Source organism: Saccoglossus kowalevskii, chromosome 14 (assembly GCF_978046115.1).
Source record: "Saccoglossus kowalevskii chromosome 14, keSacKowa6.1, whole genome shotgun sequence".
Lineage (NCBI taxonomy): Eukaryota > Metazoa > Hemichordata > Enteropneusta > Harrimaniidae > Saccoglossus > Saccoglossus kowalevskii.
The window spans coordinates 37,117,578-37,141,848 of NC_140654.1; the positions used below are offsets into that span (position 1 = coordinate 37,117,578).

The following is a 24,271-nucleotide window of genomic DNA, read 5'->3' on the forward strand; positions in this document are numbered from 1 at the left end:
AGACATAGAAAAATTGAACTCGAACAAGATTTTATACTGATGAATGAAATAACCAAGTTTGGATCAAAATATTGAAGTTATTACTCACACATTGAACAATTGTTAAAGACAACAATAATTCTAACAGAAGACCCCGCCCATACCTCACTTTCCCTTACTATTACAAAGCAAAATGGCTGCCATTCAGCCAACATGAATCAGACTATTAATCAAGGCACCATGAGAAGATCTCATGCCACTAATTAACCAATGGCTGCTCGTAGCAAGAACCAATGACATTTTTTAAATATTATTTTTCTCAGGTGCTCCCTGTTTGAGGGCGTAATCACCTGGGTTAGAGGTGAGACCAACATGTGGTCTTTTGTTTACTACTTAGCGGCTGTGTACCTGCTGTGTGTTAATGGATGTTCTAATCTTGGTGATTTTCCAGTGATTTCTCTTGGTTCAATCCTAGTGAGTGCAGTCTTGTTTACCTGAGATTTGCAAGAGTTTGAGCTGGTCAACATGTTAGTTTTTTTCATATGGTTGATTACTGGCATGTTAATTTCCCATTTTTGAGCCATATTTTCAACTTTCTTCGTCATTTTCATATAGCAATCTTGTCATATGTTAACATTGTCGTCTATGGAAATTCAATTAGTGGTATGAGCCCAGAAATAACATTGACTTCCATAGTATCCCATAATACTTACCAGATATTTTCTTTCATACATAAGACCTTTGAGCTCGGTCACATATGTACAACAGTTTATATTTGGCATGACATTTTGGAGATAGAAGTCTCCTATGCCATCAGCTAAGGATTTCACAAGTCAAAAATACATGATTTTATTCAGATTACATTAGAACAGACACCCTAGTCATGCATTTACAGCTATACAAAATACAACAGATATATTATAGAATTACTCATAACAATCAAATATAATACAAGACTATAATTATTATATAAATTACTCAAAACATCACAGTAACAAATAAGAGAAAGATACAAATTTTATTTAAGATATTTTAGACTATCGGTATATCTGTAAGTTTTCGTTTCATATTTTGAAATAATCATTGCATGTGCCATTCTAAAAAAATTGATTTGAGTTTTAAATCATTAAAGCAAAGTACCGGGTAACTGACTTGTCAATGCAACCAACGTCATCAGCAAGATTGTGTCTTAGCAATAAAACAACTTTCAATTTTGATTAACTTGGGCAGAAATCAAAATTTGTTCACTAAACACAGCAAATCTAAGAAGTACGTAATATTTTGAAGTTTGCTCAGACACATTGGTAACATGAGTAAAACAAATAAAAAAAAAACGTATTGCCTTAATACAGGAAACACTTGAGAATCTGGTGTGCAGTCACACATTCTGGTTATTATGAAATCACACATCTAAAGTATTGCGCTCATCTGTTTAACTTATTTTGTGTTACTTTCAGAATTTGTTCGTGATCGCGATCTTTGCAATGACTTTCGCAGTGACCGCCTGAGAGCACTGGGTGATGGTAAAAATCCAGTTTTCAATTTTGTAGGGGCAGATGATGATGACCTGTGCTTTGATGAACTCTGAGATGTTGACTTTGAAGGGGATTGTGGTGGAAGATGATTTATTTTAGCAATAGACACAGGTGCCTCTGCATTAGTAACATTACAGAAATGATCATGTGTTGTATTGGATGATGTCACTATATCTTGTGTTATATCTGATGATGTCACTGTATCTTGTGCAATATCTGATGATGTCACTGCATCGTAACTATAACTTCTGTTGAAAACTTTAGGTGTAGCTGATGACATTTCCATATCGTAATATAAATGCCCTTTATGGTAGCCTGTATGTGCTAAACTTGCACCATCATATGAATGGCGTCGTATGAATGTTTTATCATGGGCAACACAGCTGATTATATGTGGTTGTTCATTACTGATTTGTGATTGGTTGATTGGCTGATTGTAGTTCATCCATTCATTCTGAAAGGGTAAATTCTCATAATGAGGTTGGTAGTTTTGATAAACACTCCTTGCAAATTCCCTGGAGTGTGCAGGTACACTACATGGATTATCAGTGTCTTGAATCTCAGGTGGTGATGGCAGTGGTGCATACTTTTTCATCATTTGTATGCACTCTCTCTGTAGATCCCTGGACTGTGAAGACTTGTAAGGACGTCTTGGTGCATCACCTGGTGGCTTGGGGTTAATCTGTCCAGCATCAATGATACCTATAACAGTAATATATAAACACAGTTTCTAGTATGCAACTTTAAACTAGGCTTATTATATAGAATATTAAATTATTGTTGGACGTTTCAGTAGCTTTACAATCGTAGCTGCAATCTAAACCATTGTTGTTTGAATATTTCTCATGTTCTCAATTTTTAAGGCAAAATCTCGCTTAAACTAAAAAACTTAAAAAGGTAACAATAATTATATAACAAAAAATAATTAATTCATGTTCCTCAAATAATCTTACATGTACTGTAATAATTTCAATGTTCCTCATAGAATAATATAACTTGAATTGCATAAAAGTTCCTAAAAATTAATAGTTCAGTAAAATATGAATTTGAATTATCTATGTATAAACAAATTTGAACAAAATCATCCCTTGCAAGTTGTTGTCAAGGATATATCGGTAGTCTTTGTCTAGTTTTTAGTAACTGTGTGAATTTTAAACAATGATTATATAATTTACATGAATATAATGAAATTTTTAGAAAGTATTCAACCTGATAATGTGCTACCCACTAAGTAAACACAATGTGTGTATGAAATTTGAGTACATACATGTGCTTGTATGCATAAATTAGAAAATGTCTTTGTAATTACATTTAACAAAATTTGTGAAAGCATGTTCAAGAAATGAAAATAAAACAAACATGGCCACCGATTGAACATTTTGAATTAAATAATAAAACAAACTGATATGCCTGTGTTACATCCATACCAAGTTTGTTTTTACAAGTTACCTTTTACCGTACTTTTTCCCGAGTATAAGCCCCTCCCCGAGTATAAGCCCACCCCTCTGTTTTAAACATTTAACAAGTTGAGGGCATCCCCGAGTATAGGCTCAGGGTGTTTTTACAGGGCGAACGTACGGAACATGGTTCACACCTTTTCTATTCTGTTATTTACTCATGATGAATCCAGATGTTGCAATACTGAAGTAATCCATATTTTTTTTGAGGAGTAGTTTTAGAAACGACAAAAATGTGATCGTCAAGTCGTGAAACCTGGTCATTGAACATCGTTTTACTTTTCCAAATAATGGTGTCCATTGAGACCTTCGTGAATGGGATGTAAACGAGCAAAATATTCTTCGACACGACCGTGAAAAGTTAAAATACTTCCTCTACCCTCAGTTTACCTTTCTAAAATTGCGAATCAACAGCTTGTGGGAAAAAAATCACCATTTTTTGTCGAAATCAGATCGCATTTTAACATCGCTGTAATTCACTTCCGCATTGTGTTGAAAAAATTACTTTGTCAATAATTGGAAAACTTCGTCTGTACGACACAGCATTTTGATTGACGTGACCTGTTAGGTCAAAGGAAGTTGTTCAGGTCAAATCATGATGAAGACACCATGGCGGAAATTGCTTTGTATCGAAAGTTTGCGTACGATCAAAAACATTCTACAACAAAGATAATGATAAAGATCTTGCCTTCGACAGTTTTCCCACAGACCCTACCCATTTTTGCACCGTAAATTCAGACGGTATGTAAATCGTATTGTAATAAATTGTGTGTATTTTTATGAACATATTTGTTTCTTCATTGTAAAAAGTGTTGTGAAAATCAAAAAGACGTAATATTTCTCCGAGACCGGCGCTGTGAACGAAAAATGTAATTTAGATAATTTTTCGATTACAATTTTAAATCCCACCGAGAAAAATGATTCTTTCTGAGGTGGTCCTCGAGTATAAGCCCACCCCCTAATTTTACCGATTTTACATGTTCAGGCCCCTGGGCTTATACACTGGGAAGTAAGGTAAGTAGAGCTACTTGAAGCCAATTTTCTGTTGCTTCATTTACATTTATGCTGTTAAAATTACTATTTATGAAGTTATGAAATTTGTCATTATATTTTGCTGTTAATATATAATTGTATTTATATTTTGATTCTTCATCCCATATATATTTTGCAAGAAGTGAATTTAATCACTCCATCTGATTGTCATTAATGTTATCATAGTTTACATTCAATAAAAACCCAATGGAACAATGATATGACAAATTGACCTTGAAATATTCTATTTGTTTGGACTAATATATGTAATTACCAATTAAATCACATAATTAGGCAGAGGGTTCTCTGAACCCGCCTATTCACATAGTTCTTACCCACCATAGACTCTGGGCAGTCAAAATGACTATTTTGAACTGTAGGCATTAATCAGCGATTCTGCCAATGACGGAGAGATAAAATCTAGGTCAGAGGAAGCCCCATGACCTCAAGATTTTTTCCCCTTACGTCACGAACCATGTGACCGAGGTAATGGGGTAGTATTCAGGGTGTAGTATGCTTTCGAAGTAAAGACTGAAACATGCATGCATGCATGAGGACATAGGCCAAAAAGCGAGACCTGGAAACTTCCAAGGAGTGCTGACGGTAGAGAAATCTGTCCGCAAAAATGCTGAGACCGACTTATCGCCTATGCACAGGGACCTTGGGGTCGTTCGGTCTGGGTCAGCAACCAGAGTCTGACCTGCTACGACGGGACCCAACCTAAAAGAGACCCTCCTCAATGGATTGGGTGTCTGTTAGGTAGTAGTTGATAAAGACGTTTTGCGTTCTCCATAAGCCTGCCCTTAGTATATGTTCAAGAGGGCGCCTCACGCTAGCGCTAGTGAGTTAGCAATCGCACGGACCTCATGCGCTCATACTTGGTGTCTCTGCAAGTTCTGTGTTGAGGAAGTTAAAGTATTATAGACCTCTAATACAGTCGCAGTAATCCACCGGGGAGGCTGGATTATTGAAAGCAGTAAACAGTCTCCTAATAATAGGACAATCGGCTAGACTTGACCCCAAAGCATTCTCAATGGCGGGGAACAAAGCCAACCTGTAGCCAACGATCGCTGCGTAGGACAAACCTACTTCGTCAAACAAGTGGACGAAGAAGTCTGCTACCTGGCCAATAGAGGGATGGCATGGATCAATCTCCCTTCCACTACACCAAATCAGTGTATGCTCGCCACTTCGAGTTGTAGGCAGCGTTGGTGGAATCCCTGTTATCTGGCAGCCTGCTAAGATAAACCTTTCGTGTGTGCGAGTATACTGAGAGCTTCCATGCATGTAAGTGGTACACCCCTGGGCTTGTGCATCGTCCAGTTCGGACAGCAGGTCCAACAGAAGTGGAAACCAGGCTTTGTTTGGCCAATTGGGCACCACCAGAGTCAATATGCAGTTGGGCTCCCGTCAAAGTTTCTCCAGTACCCGGTGAATTAGCGGGAGGAAAGGCGTACGCATCCATGTAGGTCCATGGGATCGACAAGACGTCCATGGCCGAGGCCCCTGGTGTCGGCAGGAGTGTTACGTATGTTGGGAGCTTGGCATTCCTGGGTGCGGCAAACAGGTCTATCTTTTGACCATCCTACACTGAAACAGCCTGGAGGCTACCCACTGGGGTATCTGCCACTCCGCCTCGAAAGGGCGTCTGCCAGAAGGTGGTGTGCGGTTAGCTCCACATTTTATTCCAGGCACCTAAGGAGAACTTGCTCTGCAAGGATTGACAACAATAGGGAACGCGTCCCCCCTCCTTGTTGATGTAGGAGATCACTGCTGTGTTGTTTGTGCGGAGCAGGACTCTGTGATCTCTAACTATGGCAGGGTTGTACCGGGCGACTGCGTAATGCAGCCTGTGGAACAACCCTTTGAACAGAGGTCATCATTCTGATGATCCGTATTAGTTCTCGAAGGAACACTGAGGGAACGCTGACTAGTCGTTCAGCTAGGCTTCTCAGCGCCAGGCAACGTGCCTGAGATGGACATACCGAACCTACCTTCGTGTCGAACTCCATGCCCAGAAACACCAACTGTTTCGTTGGATAGGGATGGGACTTTGTCTGATTTAATAAAAAGCCCAACTGGTGATCCTGCGTTAGCCTTACTTGCTAATAACCCCTTTCTTGGATTGTGTAATAATCAGTCATCAAGGTACGGATTGATGTGTACCGAAATTTGGTGAAGCAGCAGCACTATCTGTTTAATCACTCGCCTGTAGATTTTGGTACTACGAACACATTTGAGTAGAAGCCTGGACTTAGTGCCGGGGAGGTGGAGATGTCAGTGGTATCCTGTAATCAAGTGTCACCACCTGGAGAGTCCATCTGGTTCATTGCCCTCCGAAGCTCCGAGACTACACTCGGAGCTTCTCCCCATCAAAGAAGGTGGAAGATGTCCAGTCGGCGTAACAGAGGCAGTGACGTACTCCCTGACTTTGCCAGTGAAAACACATGCGCCTAAGACCGTGTCTTGTTACACGGTAGTAGCCCCGGCCAGGAGAGTAAGGTGACACTGGAGGATGTCGCACGTAGCTGTGCGGTGGCCCACCAGTAATTGTGTCGCCTGGTCTAGAAGGCTGGTGTGTTCTGCCTCCGAGGTCTCAAGAGTCCTGGGCGCACACAATAATGCGCTCCAGTGTGCCGGCCACATACTCAAGGAAGTTAATTGGTTGCAACTCTGCCCTCAGGGTGTGATGGATCGTCTCAGACTGAGCTGGCGAGAACGCCCATGGAACGCAGCCATCCCCCTTTACCCGGTTTGCAAAACAGAAATTTGTGATCGATAATACTCCGCATCACCCCAACGGCGTGGCTCACCGAGTTGTTACGAATGGAAGACTCTGAAGGACTGCCCGAGGTACCCACTGTATCAGACAAAGAAGAACTGCCTCCTTTCAACTAAAATATGTGAGCAAGAGCGTGTTTGACTGTGCATCTCATGACAGAGTCAGTTCCTTCTGGGAATGCTCGTGGGCCGGCAAGAAGGGAGTCAAATCCCACAACGGAGCCCGGACTCAAGGGTAAATTTCCGAGTCCGGTACCGCACAACGAACCTTGGCTGGCTGAAAGTAGGGGGAGGCACAACGTGTGTCCTGACCCGAAAGTCCTACCCCAAAATCGGAGGCTTGGCTGCCAGCATCCCCATTGGCATTCAGTGCCCAAGGTCCCAGAGGAGACCCGGTGCAACTAGCCTGAGCCTCGGCCTCACCCAAATCAGCAAGAGAGTCGTGGCTGGGAAGGGGGGTTCTCCGGAAGAGACATGTTTTGAATGCGATGCTTTTTGTGTTTCTTCCTGTTTGCTGACCGAGGGGCCGCAGTGGAGACAGCTCGCTCTGACTGCATCTGATCTATCCGGCCTGTCAGGAACGCAATTTGCCCCGACAGTCTTTCGACCAAAGCCTGCATCTCAGAGGCAAACCTGGTGCCGTGCGAGGACGGATCCACAAAGGGACCTGCAACGGGCCCCATAGGAGGAAAGACCTCCAGGGGCACAGCCTCGCCGGGCCTCCTACTCAACGTCTCAGTACACGAAGTACCGCCAAGCGTGAGGACTTTCCACTCATGCCAACACACAACTCACTTTGACCGACTATACTGGACGTGCAACCTTTGCTGTGAAAATGAGTGACGTGGTCAGTCTCGGCGATTTTCACGTGGCGCTGGAAAGCATCCCAGGCCTAAGAACTCCAGTGATTACACACGCCTTCAAGGCAAAAACCCGAACCCCACATGCAGTCAAGACATAAATAGCATATTGAATGTGGGTTCCATGCTGGTAAATTCTGACTACAACCACTGCACAGTCACCTCAAAACCTGAGGAGACAAAACTGGTGGCGAGCCACTGGTCATTACATCTATCCATTTCTAAATACATAGCTAAAAAATAAAAATGAACATGACATGCATGAGGGAAGCAAAATACAGTTGGAAAAGGTGACGGTTAAATTGCGTGTTTTATTTTCTTTGTTGTGAAAAATTATACACACAAAGGGGAAATCAACAGAGAGGTAAAAATAATAAACTTATCCTACCAGCTACAGTGTCGGCTACCGTGGCAACCCAAGCCAGAAACCCAGACAGGAAAAAGCAGGCCTTCCTAGCAGAGCCGCTAGACTTCATCCATGTTGGTGTGGAGATAAAGTAAGAGTGAAGGTCAAGGTAAGGTGGCATCGCCACATTACCTCGGTCACGCGGTTTGTGACGTAAGGGAAAAAATCTTGGGGTCATGGGGCTTCCACTGACCTAAATTTGATCTCTTCGTCATTGGCAGAATCACTGATTAATGCCTACAGTTCAAAATAGTCATTTTGACTGACCGGAGTCTATGGTGGGTAATTGAACGTAGTGAATTTATCTACCATTTGCTATTGTTGAAAAAAATAAAAAATCAGAAGTGATCAAAAGGGATGTGACCTATGTTAAATACCTGTTTCATTTGATGTTGTCCGTTGGATACTAAATTGTCTTGGGATTTGATAATGTTCCTCCTCACTGGGGTGATTGACGGCTCTCTCTAAATAAATAAAAAAATAGAAATTTCAGGAAAATCATATAAATATGTGTTTAATATGAATTTTCAAAAGAGAGATCCTATTGATAATCTTACCTGCCATTCTTCTCATTCTCATTCTTAATCGTAAACTTTGAGCCCTGGTGATTTTACCTGGTAATGGTGCAGGTCTGCATGGTACAGTGTTATAATGTGGTTCACATGGCAACAAATATTGGTTATCATGGCTGCTTGGTGAAGCTTCAGCACAAATCCAAGACATCGGGATAGATTCTGTGAAAAAGTGAAACAATGGTAACAAGTAGCCTGTTGGCTCCACAGTGCACATTACAATTAAAGAACTGAAGATATCATTAGAAAATGAACAATGTAAATGTATAGTATCAAAGCAATCAGACTCAACAAGAAGTGGAAAATATCACTTTTTACCAAAAATGACAAAAATATTCACCAAAATTAGAGAATTGAAGATATCATCATCAAATGAACAAATCTGGGAGAGGTATACATGTAGTACATATATATGTAATATCAGACCAATCGGACTCAACAAGAAGTCGAAAATATCACTTTTTACCAAAAATGACAAAAATATTCACCAAAATTAGAGAATTGAAGATATCATCATCAAATGAACAAATCTGGGAGAGGTATACATGTAGTACATATATATGTAATATCAAAGCAATCGCACTTGCGGTTTTTAACAAGAAGTCGAAAATATCACTTTTTACCAAAAATGACAAATATTCACTAAATTTAGAGAATCGAAGATATCATCATCAAATGAACAAATCTGAGAGCGATCCACATGTAGTACCTATATATGTAATATAAAAGCAATCGTACTTGCGGTTTTTAACAAGAAGTCGAAAATATCACTTTTTACCAAAAATGACAAAAATATTCACCAAAATTAGAGAATTGAAGATATCATTACAAAATGAACAAATCTGAGAGAGATCCACATGTAGTACCTATATATTTAATATCAAAGCAATCGGACTTGTAATTTTTAACAAGAAGTCAAAAAAAAAACTTTTCACCAAAAATGACAAAAATATTCACCAAAATTAGAGAATTGAAGATATCATCATGAAATGAACAAATCTAAGAGAGGTTCATATACACCAAGTATCAAAGCATTCAGACGTGTAGTTTCCAAGAAGAAGTCGAAAAACTAAAAAGTTGACGTGGGCGACAGACGCCGACGAACAATCACTCATATGATAAGCTCCGCGCAACAAAGTCGACAGCTGCATATTCATTCTAGGGTTAGGTATGTCAAAAGAAGTACATTTTGAAAATTATTTTATACAGATGAAGTTTCCATGATGTTCTGTCATCTGGTTCTAAAATGACAGAAATTTTTTTGTCTATCAAGATATATTATATGTATGGAGTATGTATGAGTGTCTATAAACACAAAATAAGACTATGTTGTCTATTAGAAAATGAAGAAGCATGTCTGTTTTGCCACCTGGGTAGAAGCATTTTGTTGCCAGATCACGATTCCATTCAAAGGTATATTAGTGAGGTATGCGATTTGGATTTGTTATTTTTGACCAACCAATGTACAGCCAAATTTAAAATGTGTACATGTGGAAGACATTAATGTTAAGGTAATAAATATAATGCTTTGAAAACTAAAAGGTCTGTATGTTTGTATCTGATCAATATGTAGTAAGTAATTAGGTATTATTATTAATTTGATGAGATTACAAAAATTGCATCATGAGCATTTTGATATGTGTACCAAGCTTCAAGATAATTTGCATTATGTGTATTGTGATATAATGTGTACCAAGCTTCAAGATAATTGCATTATGTGTATTGTGATATGTGTACCAAGCTTCAATGTAATTGCATTATGTGTATTGTGATATAATGTGTACCAAGCTTCAAGATAATTACATTATGTGTATTGTGATATGTGTACCAAGCTTCAAGATAATTGCATTATATGTATTGTAATATAATGTGTACCGAGCTTCAAGATAATTGCATTATGTGTATTGTGATATGTGTACCAAGCTTCAAGATAATTGCATTATATGTATTGTAATATAATGTGTACCAAGCTTCAAGATAATTGCATTATGTGTATTGTGATATGTGTACCAAGCTTCAAGATAATTGCATTATGTATATTGTGATATGTGTACCAAGCTTCAAGATAATTGCATTATATGTATTGTAATATAATGTGTACCAAGCTTCAAGATAATTGCATTATGTGTATTGTGATATGTGTACCAAGCTTCAAGATAGTTGCATTATATGTATTGTAATATAATGTGTACCGAGCTTCAAGATAATTGCATTACGTGTATTGTGATATAATGTGTAGCAAGCTTCAAGATAATTGCATTATGTGTATTGTGATATAATGTGTACCAAGCTTCAAGATAATTGCATTATGTGTATTGTGGTATGTGTACCAAGCTTCAAGATAATTGCATTATGTGTATTGTGATATGTGTACCAAGCTTCAAGATAATTGCATTATGTGGATTGTGATATAATGTGTACCAAGCTTCAAGATAATTGCATTATGTGTATTGTGATATGTGTACCAAGCTTCAAGATAATTGCATTATGTGTATTGTGATATAATGTGTACCAAGCTTCAAGATAATTGCATTATGTGTATTGTGATATGTGTACCAAGCTTCAAGATAATTGCATTATGTACATTGTGATATAATGTGTACCAAGCTTCAAGATAATTGCATTATGTGTATTGTGATATGTGTACCAAGCTTCAAGATAATTGCATTATGTGGATTGTGATATAATGTGTACCAAGCTTCAAGATAATTGCATTATGTGTATTGTGATATGTGTACCAAGCTTCAAGATAATTGCATTATGTGTATTGTGATATAATGTGTACCAAGCTTCAAGATAATTGCATTATGTGTATTGTGCTATGTGTACCAAGCTTCAAGATAATTGCATTATGTGTATTGTGATATAATGTGTACCAAGCTTCAAGATAATTGCATTATGTATATTGTGATATAATGTGTACCAAGCTTCAAGATAATTGCATTATGTGTATTGTGATATGTGTACCAAGCTTCAAGATAATTACATTATGTGTATTGTGATATGTGTACCAAGCTTCAAGATAATTGCATTATGTGTATTGTGGTATGTGTACCAAGCTTCAAGATAATTGCATTACGTGTATAGTGATATGTGTACCAAGCTTCAAGATAATTGCATTATGTGTATTGTGATATAATGTGTACCGAGCTTCAAGATAATTGCATTATATGTATTGTGATATAATGTGTACCAAGCTTCAAGATAATTGCATTACGTGTATTGTGATATAATGTGTACCAAGCTTCAAGATAATTGCATTATGTGTATTGTGATATGTGTACCAAGCTTCAAGATAATTGCATTATGTGTATTGTGATATAATCTGTACCAAGCTTCAAGATAATTGCATTATGTGGATTGTGATACGTGTACCAAGCTTCAAGATAATTGCATTATGTGTATTGTGATATAATGTGTACCAAGCTTCAAGATAATTGCATTATGTGTATTGTGATATATGTACCAAGCTTCAAGATAATTGCATTATGTGTATTGTGGTATGTGTACCAAGCTTCAAGATAATTGCATTATGTGTATTGTGATATAATGTGTACCAAGCTTCAAGATAATTGCATTATGTGTATTGTGATATAATGTGGACCAAGCTTCAAGATAATTGCATTATGTGTATTGTGATATAATGTGTACCAAGCTTCAAGATAATTGCATTATGTGTATTGTGATACAATGTGTACCAAGCTTCAAGATAATTGCATTATGTGTATTGTGATATAATGTGTACCAAGCTTCAAGATAATTGCATTATATGTATTGTGATACAATGTGTACCAAGCTTCAAGATAATTGCATTATATGTATTGTGATACAATGTGTACCAAGCTTCAAGATAATTGCATTATGTGTATTGTGATATAATGTGTACCAAGCTTCAAGATAATTGCATTATGTGTATTGTGATATAATGTGTACTAAGCTTCAAGATAATTGCATTATGTGTATTGTGATATGTGTACCAAGCTTCAAGATAATTGCATTATGTGTATTGTGATATAATGTGTACCAAGCTTCAAGATAATTGCATTATGTGTATTGTGATATAATGTGTACCAAGCTTCAAGATAATTGCATTATGTGTATTGTGATATGTGTACCAAACTTCAAGATAATTGCATTATGTGTATTGTGATATAATGTGTACCAAGCTTCAAGATAATTGCATTATGTATATTGTGATATAATGTGTACCAAGCTTCAAGATAATTGCATTATGTGTATTGTGATATGTGTACCAAGCTTCAAGATAATTGCATTATATGTATTGTGATACAATGTGTACCAAGCTTCAAGATAATTGCATTATGTGTATTGTGATATAATGTGTACCAAGTTTCAAGATAATTGCATTATGTGTATTGTGATATGTGTACCAAGCTTCAAGATAATTGCATTATGTGTATTGTGATATGTGTACCAAGCTTCAAGATAATTGCATTATATGTATTGTAATATAATGTGTACCAAGCTTTAAGATAATTGCATTATGTGTACTGTGGTATGTGTACCAAGCTTCAAGATAATTGCATTATGTGTATTGTGATATAATGTGTACCAAGCTTCAAGATAATTGCATTATCTGTATTGTGATATAATGTGTACCAAGCTTCAAGATAATTGCATTATGTGTATTGTGATATAATGTGTACCAAGCTTCAAGATAATTGCATTATGTGTATTGTGGTATGTGTACCAAGCTTCAAGATAATTGCATTATGTGGATTGTGATATGTGTACCAAGCTTCAAGATAATTGCATTATGTGTATTGTGATATAATGTGTACCAAGCTTCAAGATAATTGCATTATGTATATTGTGATATGTGTACCAAGCTTCAAGATAATTGCATTATGTGTATTGTGATATAATGTGTACCAAGCTTCAAGATAATTGCATTATGTGTATTGTGATATGTGTACCAAGCTTCAAGATAATTGCATTATGTGCATTGTGATATAATGTGTACCAAGCTTCAAGATAATTGCATTATGTGTATTGTGATATGTGTACCAAGCTTCAAGATAATTGCATTATGTGGATTGTGATATAATGTGTACCAAGCTTCAAGATAATTGCATTATGTGTATTGTGATATGTGTACCAAGCTTCAAGATAATTGCATTATGTGTATTGTGATATAATGTGTACCAAGCTTCAAGATAATTGCATTATGTATATTGTGATATGTGTACCAAGCTTCAAGATAATTGCATTATGTGTATTGTGATATGTGATATGTGTACCAAGCTTCAAGATAATTGCATTATGTGTATTGTGATATGTGTACCAAGCTTCAAGATAATTGCATTATGTGTATTGTGGTATGTGTACCAAGCTTCAAGATAATTGCATTATGTGTATTGTGATATAATGTGTTCCGAGCTTCAAGATAATTGTATTACGTGTATTGTGATATAATGTGTACCGAGCTTCAAGATAATTGCATTACGTGTATTGTGATATAATGTGTACCAAGCTTCAGGATAATTGCATTATGTGTATTGTGATATAATGTGTACCAAGCTTCAAGATAATTGCATTATGTATATTGTGATATGTGTACCAAGCTTCAAGATAATTGCATTATGTGTATTGTGATATAATGTGTACCAAGCTTCAAGATAATTGCATTATGTGTATTGTGGTATGTGTACCAAGCTTCAAGATAATTGCATTATGTGTATTGTGGTATGTGTACCAAGCTTCAAGATAATTGCATTATGTGTATTGTGATATAATGTGTACCAAGCTTCAAGATAATTGCATTATCTGTATTGTGATATAATGTGTACCAAGCTTCAAGATAATTGCATTATGTGTATTGTGATATAATGTGTACCAAGCTTCAAGATAATTGCATTATGTGTATTGTGGTATGTGTACCAAGCTTCAAGATAATTGCATTATGTGGATTGTGATATGTGTACCAAGCTTCAAGATAATTGCATTATGTGTATTGTGATATAATGTGTACCAAGCTTCAAGATAATTGCATTATGTATATTGTGATATGTGTACCAAGCTTCAAGATAATTGCATTATGTGTATTGTGATATAATGTGTACCAAGCTTCAAGATAATTGCATTATGTGTATTGTGATATGTGTACCAAGCTTCAAGATAATTGCATTATGTGCATTGTGATATAATGTGTACCAAGCTTCAAGATAATTGCATTATGTGTATTGTGATATGTGTACCAAGCTTCAAGATAATTGCATTATGTGGATTGTGATATAATGTGTACCAAGCTTCAAGATAATTGCATTATGTGTATTGTGATATGTGTACCAAGCTTCAAGATAATTGCATTATGTGTATTGTGATATGTGTACCAAGCTTCAAGATAATTGCATTATGTGCATTGTGATATAATGTGTACCAAGCTTCAAGATAATTGCATTATGTGTATTGTGATATGTGTACCAAGCTTCAAGATAATTGCATTATGTGGATTGTGATATAATGTGTACCAAGCTTCAAGATAATTGCATTATGTGTATTGTGATATGTGTACCAAGCTTCAAGATAATTGCATTATGTGTATTGTGGTATGTGTACCAAGCTTCAAGATAATTGCATTATGTGTATTGTGGTATGTGTACCAAGCTTCAAGATAATTGCATTATGTGTATTGTGATATAATGTGTACCAAGCTTCAAGATAATTGCATTATCTGTATTGTGATATAATGTGTACCAAGCTTCAAGATAATTGCATTATGTGTATTGTGATATAATGTGTACCAAGCTTCAAGATAATTGCATTATGTGTATTGTGGTATGTGTACCAAGCTTCAAGATAATTGCATTATGTGGATTGTGATATGTGTACCAAGCTTCAAGATAATTGCATTATGTGTATTGTGATATAATGTGTACCAAGCTTCAAGATAATTGCATTATGTATATTGTGATATGTGTACCAAGCTTCAAGATAATTGCATTATGTGTATTGTGATATAATGTGTACCAAGCTTCAAGATAATTGCATTATGTGTATTGTGATATGTGTACCAAGCTTCAAGATAATTGCATTATGTGCATTGTGATATAATGTGTACCAAGCTTCAAGATAATTGCATTATGTGTATTGTGATATGTGTACCAAGCTTCAAGATAATTGCATTATGTGGATTGTGATATAATGTGTACCAAGCTTCAAGATAATTGCATTATGTGTATTGTGATATGTGTACCAAGCTTCAAGATAATTGCATTATGTGTATTGTGATATAATGTGTACCAAGCTTCAAGATAATTGCATTATGTATATTGTGATATGTGTACCAAGCTTCAAGATAATTGCATTATGTGTATTGTGATATGTGTACCAAGCTTCAAGATAATTGCATTATGTGTATTGTGGTATGTGTACCAAGCTTCAAGATAATTGCATTATGTGTATTGTGATATAATGTGTTCCGAGCTTCAAGATAATTGTATTACGTGTATTGTGATATAATGTGTACCGAGCTTCAAGATAATTGCATTACGTGTATTGTGATATAATGTGTACCAAACTTCAAGATAATTGCATTATGTGTGTTGTGATATAATGTGTACCAAGCTTCAAGATAATTGCATTATGTGTATTGTGATATAATGTGTACCAAGCGTCAAGATAATTGCATTATGTGTATTGTGATATAATGTGTACCAAGCTTCAAGATAATTGCATTATGTGTATTGTGATATAATGTGTACCAAGCTTCAAGATAATTGTGTTATGTGTATTGTGATATGTATACCAAGCTTCAAGATAATTGCATTATGTGTATTGTGATATAATGTGTACCAAGCTTCAAGATAATTGCATTATGTATATTGTGATATGTGTACCAAGCTTCAAGATAATTGCATTATGTGTATTGTGATATAATGTGTACCAAGCTTCAAGATAATTGCATTAGGTGTATTGTGATATAATGTGTACCAAGCTTCAAGATAATTGCATTATGTGTATTGTGATACATGTACCAAGCTTCAAGATAATTGCATTATGTGTATTGTGATATGTGTACCAAGCTTCAAGATAATTGCATTATGTGTATTGTGATATAATGTGTACCAAGCTTCAAGATAAATGCATTATGTGTATTGTGATATAATGTGTACCAAGCTTCAGGATAATTGCATTATGTGTATTGTGATATAATGTGTACCAAGCTTCAAGATAATTGCATTATGTATATTGTGATATGTGTACCAAGCTTCAAGATAATTGCATTATGTGTATTGTGATATAATGTGTACCAAGCTTCAAGATAATTGCATTATGTATATTGTGATATGTGTACCAAGCATCAAGATAATTGCATTATGTGTATTGTGATATAATGTGTACCAAGCTTCAAGATAATTGCATTATGTGTATTGTGATATAATGTGTACCAAGCTTCAAGATAATTGCATTATGTGTATTGTGGTATGTGTACCAAGCTTCAAGATAATTGCATTCTGTGTATTGTGATATGTGTACCAAGCTTCAAGATAATTGCATTATGTGGATTGTGATATGTGTACCAAGCTTCAAGATAATTGCATTATGTGTATTGTGATATAATGTGTACCAAGCTTCAAGATAATTGCATTATGTGTATTGTGATATGTGTACCAAGCTTCAAGATAATTGCATTATGTGTATTGTGATATAATGTGTACCAAGCTTCAAGATAATTGCATTATGTGTATTGTGATATGTGTACCAAGCTTCAAGATAATTGCATTATGTGTATTGTGATATAATGTGTACCAAGCTTCAAGATAATTGCATTATGTGTATTGTGATATGTGTACCAAGCTTCAAGATAATTGCATTATGTGTATTGTGATATAATGTGTACCAAGCTTCAAGATAATTGCATTATGTGTATTGTGATATGTGTACCAAGCTTCAAGATAATTGCATTATGTGTATTGTGATATAATGTGTACCAAGCTTCAAGATAATTGCATTATGTGTATTGTGATACAATGTGTACCAAGCTTCAAGATAATTGCATTATGTGTATTGTGATACAATGTGTACCAAGCTTCAAGATAATTGCATTATGTGTATTGTGGTATGTGTACCAAGCTTCAAGATAATTGCATTACGTGTATTGTGATATGTGTACCAAGCTTCAAGATAATTGCATTATGTGTATTGTGGTATGTGTACCAAGCTTCAAGATAATTGCATTATGTGTATTGTGATATAATGTGTACCAAGCTTCAAGATAATTGCATTATGTATATTGTGATATAATGTGTACCAAGCTTCAAGATAATTGCATTATGTGTATTGTGATATGTGTACCAAGCTTCAAGATAATTGCATTATGTGTATTGTGATATAATGTGTACCAAGCTTCAAGATAATTGCATTACGTGTATTGTGATACGTGTACCAAGCTTCAAGATAATTGCATTATGTGTATTGTGATATGTGTACTGAGCTTCAAGATAATTGCATTATGTATATTGTGATATGTGTACCAAGCTTCAAGATAATTGCATTATGTATATTGTGATATGTGTACCAAGCTTCAAGATAATTGCATTATGTGTATTGTGATATGTGTACTGAGCTTCAAGATAATTGCATTATGTGTATTGTGATATGTGTACCAAGCTTCAAGATAATTGCATAAATTTGAGGTCTTTCATGTTCAAAATAAGTAATATTTTAGTGATTCTGATTACTCAAGTACCCATATGTTGTCAGCTGTAGCATTCTATGCAATACCAATAATTTTCAACTGCAGCATTCTATGCAATACCAATAATTGTCAGCTGTAGCACTCTATGCAGTACCCATATGTTTGTCAGCTGCAGCATTCTACGCATTACTCATAATTGTCAGCTGCAGCATTCTATGCAATACCAATAATTTTCAACTGCAGCATTCTATGCAATACCAATAATTGTCAGCTGTAGCACTCTATGCGATACCCCTGTATGTTGTCAGCTGCAGCACTCTATGCAGTACCCATATTTTTGTCAACTGCAGCATTCTACGCATTACTCATAATTGTCATCTGCAGAACTCTATGCAATAGCCATAATTGTCAACTGTAGCACTCTGTGCAATACCCATAATTGTCAGCTGCAGCACTCTATGCAATACCCATAATTGTCAACTGCAGCACTTTATGCAATACCCATAATTGTCAACTGTAACACTCTATGCAATACCCCTATATGTTGTCAGCTGCAGCATTCTATGCAATAGCCATAATTGTCAACTGTAGCACTCTATGCAATACCCATAATTGTCAGCTGCAGCATTCTATGCAATATCCATAATTGTCAGCTGTAGCACTCTATGCAATACCCATAATTGTCAGCTGCAGCACTCTATGCAATATCCATAATTGTCAGCTGCAGCATTCTGTGCAATACCCATAATTGTCAGCTGTAACATTCTATGCACTACCCATAATTGTCAGCTGTAGTACTCTATGCAATACCCCTATATGTTGTCATCTGCAGAACTCTATGCAATAGCCATAATTGTCAACTGTAGCACTCTGTGCAATACCTATAATTGTCAGCTGCAGCACTCTATGCAATAGCCATAATTGTCAACTGCAGCACTCTATGCAATACCCAAAATTGTCAACTGTAACACTCTATGCAATACCCCTATATGTTGTCAGCTGCAGCATTCTATGCAATAGCCATAATTGTCAACTGTAGCACTCTATGCAATACCCATAATTGTCAGCTGCAGCATTCTATGCAATACCCATAATTGTCAACTGCAGCACTCTATGCAATACCAATAATTGTCAGCTGCAGCATTCTATGCAATACCCTTAATTGTCAGCTGCAGCATTCTATGCAATACCCATAATTGTCAGCTGTAGCATTCTATGCACTACCCATAATTGTCAGCTGTAGTACTCTATGCAATACCCCTATATGTTGTCAGCTGCAGCATTCTATGCAATACCCATAATTGTCAGCTGTAGCACTCCATGCAATACCCATAATTGTCAGCTGTAGCACTCTATGCAATACCCATAATTGTCAGCTGCAGCACTCTATGCAATACCCATAATTGTCAACTGTAGCACTCTATGCAATACCAATAATTGTCAGCTGCAGCACTCTATGCAATACCCTTAATTGTCAGCTGTAGCACTCTATGCAATACCCATAATTGTCAGCTGTAACACTCTATGCAATACCCATAATTGTCAGCTGTAGCACTCTATGCAATACCCATAATTGTCAGCTGCAGCACTCTATGCAATACCCATAATTGTCAGCTGCAGCATTCTATGCAATACCCATAATTGTCAGCTGTAGCATTCTATGCACTACCCATAATTGTCAGTTGTAGTACTCTATGCAATACCCCTATATGTTGTCAGCTGCAGCATTCTATGCAATACCCATAATTGTCAGCTGCAGCACTCTATGCAATACCCATAATTGTCAGCTGTAACACTCTATGCAATACCCATAATTGTCAGCTGTAACACTCTATGCAATACCCATAATTGTCAGCTGCAGCACTCTATGCAATACCCATAATTGTCAGCTGCAGCATTCTATGCAATACCCATAATTGTCAGCTGTAGCATTCTATGCACTACCCATAATTGTCAGCTGTAGTACTCTATGCAATACCCCTATATGTTGTCAGCTGCAGCATTCTATGCAATACCCATAATTGTCAGCTGTAGCACTCCATGCAATACCCATAATTGTCAGCTGTAGCACTCTATGCAATACCCATAATTGTCAGCTGCAGCACTCTATGCAATACCCTTAATTGTCAGCTGTAGCACTCTATGCAATACCCATAATTGTCAGCTGTAACACTCTATGCAATACCCATAATTGTCAGCTGTAGCACTCTATGCAATACCCATAATTGTCAGCTGCAGCACTCTATGCAATACCCATAATTGTCAGCTGCAGCATTCTATGCAATACCCCTATATGTTGTCAGCTGCAGCATTCTATGCAATACCCATAATTGTCAGCTGCAGCACTCTATGCAATACCCATAATTGTCAGCCGTAACACTCTATGCAATACCCATAATTGTCAGCTGTAGCACTCTATGCAATACCCATAATTGTCAGCTGCAGCATTCTATGCAATACCCATAATTGTCAGCTGTAGCATTCTATGCACTACCCATAATTGTCAGCTGTAGTACTCTATGCAATACCCCTATATGTTGTCAGCTGCAGCATTCTATGCAATACCCATAATTGTCAGCTGTAGCACTCCATGCAATACCCATAATTGTCAGCTGTAGCACTCTATGCAATACCCATAATTGTCAGCTGCAGCACTCTATGCAATACCCTTAATTGTCAGCTGTAGCACTCTATGCAATACCCATAATTGTCAGCTGTAACACTCTATGCAATACCCATAATTGTCAGCTGTAGCACTCTATGCAATACCCATAATTGTCAGCTGCAGCACTCTATGCAATACCCATAATTGTCAGCTGCAGCATTCTATGCAATACCCCTATATGTTGTCAGCTGCAGCATTCTATGCAATACCCATAATTGTCAGCTGCAGCATTCTATGCAATACCCATAATTGTCAGCCGTAACACTCTATGCAATACCCATAATTGTCAGCTGTAGCACTCTATGCAATACCCATAATTGTCAACTGCAGCATTCTATGCAATACCCATAATTGTCAGCTGTAGCATTCTATGCACTACCCATAATTGTCAGCTGTAGTACTCTATGCAATACCCCTATATGTTGTCAGCTGCAGCATTCTATGCAATACCCATAATTGTCAGCTGTAGCACTCGATGCAATACCCATAATTGTCAGCTGCAGCATTCTGTGCAATACCCTTAATTGTCAGCTGCAGCATTCTATGCAATACCCTTAATTGTCAGCTGCAGCATTCTATGCAATACCCATAATTGTCAGCTGTAGCATTCTATGCACTACCCATAATTGTCAGGTGTAGTACTCTATGCAATGCCCCTATATGTTGTCAGCTGCAGCATTCTATGCAATACCCATAATTGTCAGCTGTAGCACTCCATGCAATACCCATAATTGTCAGCTGTAGCATTCTATGCAATACCCATAATTGTCAGCTGCAGCACTCTATGCAATACCCATAATTGTCAACTGTAGCACTCTATGCAATACCAATAATTGTCAGCTGCAGCACTCTATGCAATACCCTTAATTGTCAGCTGTAGCACTCTATGCAATACCCATAATTGTCAGCTGTAACACTCTATGCAATACCCATAATTGTCAGCTGTAGCACTCTATGCAATACCCATAATTGTCAGCTGCAGCACTCTATGCAATACCCATAATTGTCAACTGCAGCATTCTATGCAATACCCATAATTGTCAGCTGTAGCATTCTATGCACTACCCATAATTGTCAGCTGTAGTACTCTATGCAATACCCCTATATGTTGTCAGCTGCAGCATTCTATGCAATACCCATAATTGTCAGCTGCAGCACTCTATGCAATACCCATAATTGTCAGCTATAGCCATAATTGTCTGCTGCAGAATTCTATGTAATACCAATAATTGTCAGCTGCAGCACTCTATGCAATAACCATAATTGTCAGCTGCAGCATTCTATGCAATACCCTTAATGTCAGCTGTGGCACTCTATGCAATACCCATAATTGTCAGCTGTAGCACTCTATGCAATACCCATAATTGTCAGCTGCAGCACTCTATGCAATACCCATAATTGTCAGCTGTAGCACTCTATGCAATACCCATAATTGTCAGCTGCAGCACTCTATGCAATACCCATAATTGTCAGCTGCAGCATTCTATGCAATACCCATAATTGTCAGCTGTAGCATTCTATGCACTACCCATAATTGTCAGTTGTAGTACTCTATGCAATACCCCTATATGTTGTCAGCTGCAGCATTCTATGCAATACCCATAATTGTCAGCTGCAGCACTCTATGCAATACCCATAATTGTCAGCTGTAACACTCTATGCAATACCCATAATTGTCAGCTGTAGCACTCTATGCAATACCCATAATTGTCAGCTGCAGCACTCTATGCAATACCCATAATTGTCAGCTGCAGCATTCTATGCAATACCCATAATTGTCAGCTGTAGCATTCTATGCACTACCCATAATTGTCAGCTGTAGTACTCTATGCAATACCCCTATATGTTGTCAGCTGCAGCATTCTATGCAATACCCATAATTGTCAGCTGTAGCACTCCATGCAATACCCATAATTGTCAGCTGTAGCACTCTATGCAATACCCATAATTGTCAGCTGCAGCACTCTATGCAATACCCTTAATTGTCAGCTGTAGCACTCTATGCAATACCCATAATTGTCAGCTGTAACACTCTATGCAATACCCATAATTGTCAGCTGTAGCACTCTATGCAATACCCATAATTGTCAGCTGCAGCACTCTATGCAATACCCATAATTGTCAGCTGCAGCATTCTATGCAATACCCCTATATGTTGTCAGCTGCAGCATTCTATGCAATACCCATAATTGTCAGCTGCAGCACTCTATGCAATACCCATAATTGTCAGCCGTAACACTCTATGCAATACCCATAATTGTCAGCTGTAGCACTCTATGCAATACCCATAATTGTCAGCTGCAGCACTCTATGCAATACCCATAATTGTCAGCTGCAGCATTCTATGCAATACCCATAATTGTCAGCTGTAGCATTCTATGCACTACCCATAATTGTCAGCTGTAGTACTCTATGCAATACCCCTATATGTTGTCAGCTGCAGCATTCTATGCAATACCCATAATTGTCAGCTGTAGCACTCGATGCAATACCCATAATTGTCAGCTGCAGCATTCTGTGCAATACCCTTAATTGTCAGCTGCAGCATTCTATGCAATACCCTTAATTGTCAGCTGCAGCATTCTATGCAATACCCATAATTGTCAGCTGTAGCATTCTATGCACTACCCATAATTGTCAGGTGTAGTACTCTATGCAATGCCCCTATATGTTGTCAGCTGCAGCATTCTATGCAATACCCATAATTGTCAGCTGTAGCACTCCATGCAATACCCATAATTGTCAGCTGTAGCACTCTATGCAATACCCATAATTGTCAGCTGCAGCACTCTATGCAATACCCATAATTGTCAACTGTAGCACTCTATGCAATACCAATAATTGTCAGCTGCAGCACTCTATGCAATACCCTTAATTGTCAGCTGTAGCACTCTATGCAATACCCATAATTGTCAGCTGTAACACTCTATGCAATACCCATAATTGTCAGCTGTAGCACTCTATGCAATACCCATAATTGTCAGCTGCAGCACTCTATGCAATACCCATAATTGTCAACTGCAGCATTCTATGCAATACCCATAATTGTCAGCTGTAGCATTCTATGCACTACCCATAATTGTCAGCTGTAGTACTCTATGCAATACCCCTATATGTTGTCAGCTGCAGCATTCTATGCAATACCCATAATTGTCAGCTGCAGCACTCTATGCAATACCCATAATTGTCAGCTATAGCCATAATTGTCTGCTGCAGAATTCTATGTAATACCAATAATTGTCAGCTGCAGCACTCTATGCAATAACCATAATTGTCAGCTGCAGCATTCTATGCAATACCCTTAATGTCAGCTGTGGCACTCT

General features: G+C 37.2%; 1 protein-coding gene across 2 annotated transcripts in view; it reads right to left on the minus strand.

Moving 5' to 3' along the window:
* Window positions 1–803: 803 nt before the first annotated feature.
* The window catches only part of LOC102810194 (uncharacterized), a 148,714-nt gene continuing 125,246 nt past the window's right edge, over window positions 804–24,271 (minus strand). For both annotated transcript variants that reach the window (XM_085508192.1, XM_085508191.1), the window contains 3 exons: window positions 8,608–8,784; window positions 8,428–8,514; window positions 804–2,216 (listed from right to left, as the gene is read on the minus strand). In XM_085508192.1, the coding sequence (XP_085364318.1) occupies window positions 1,417–2,216; window positions 8,428–8,514; window positions 8,608–8,784 (1,064 nt within the window). In that variant the 3' untranslated portion in view covers window positions 804–1,416. The remainder of the gene's footprint in view (window positions 2,217–8,427; window positions 8,515–8,607; window positions 8,785–24,271) is intronic.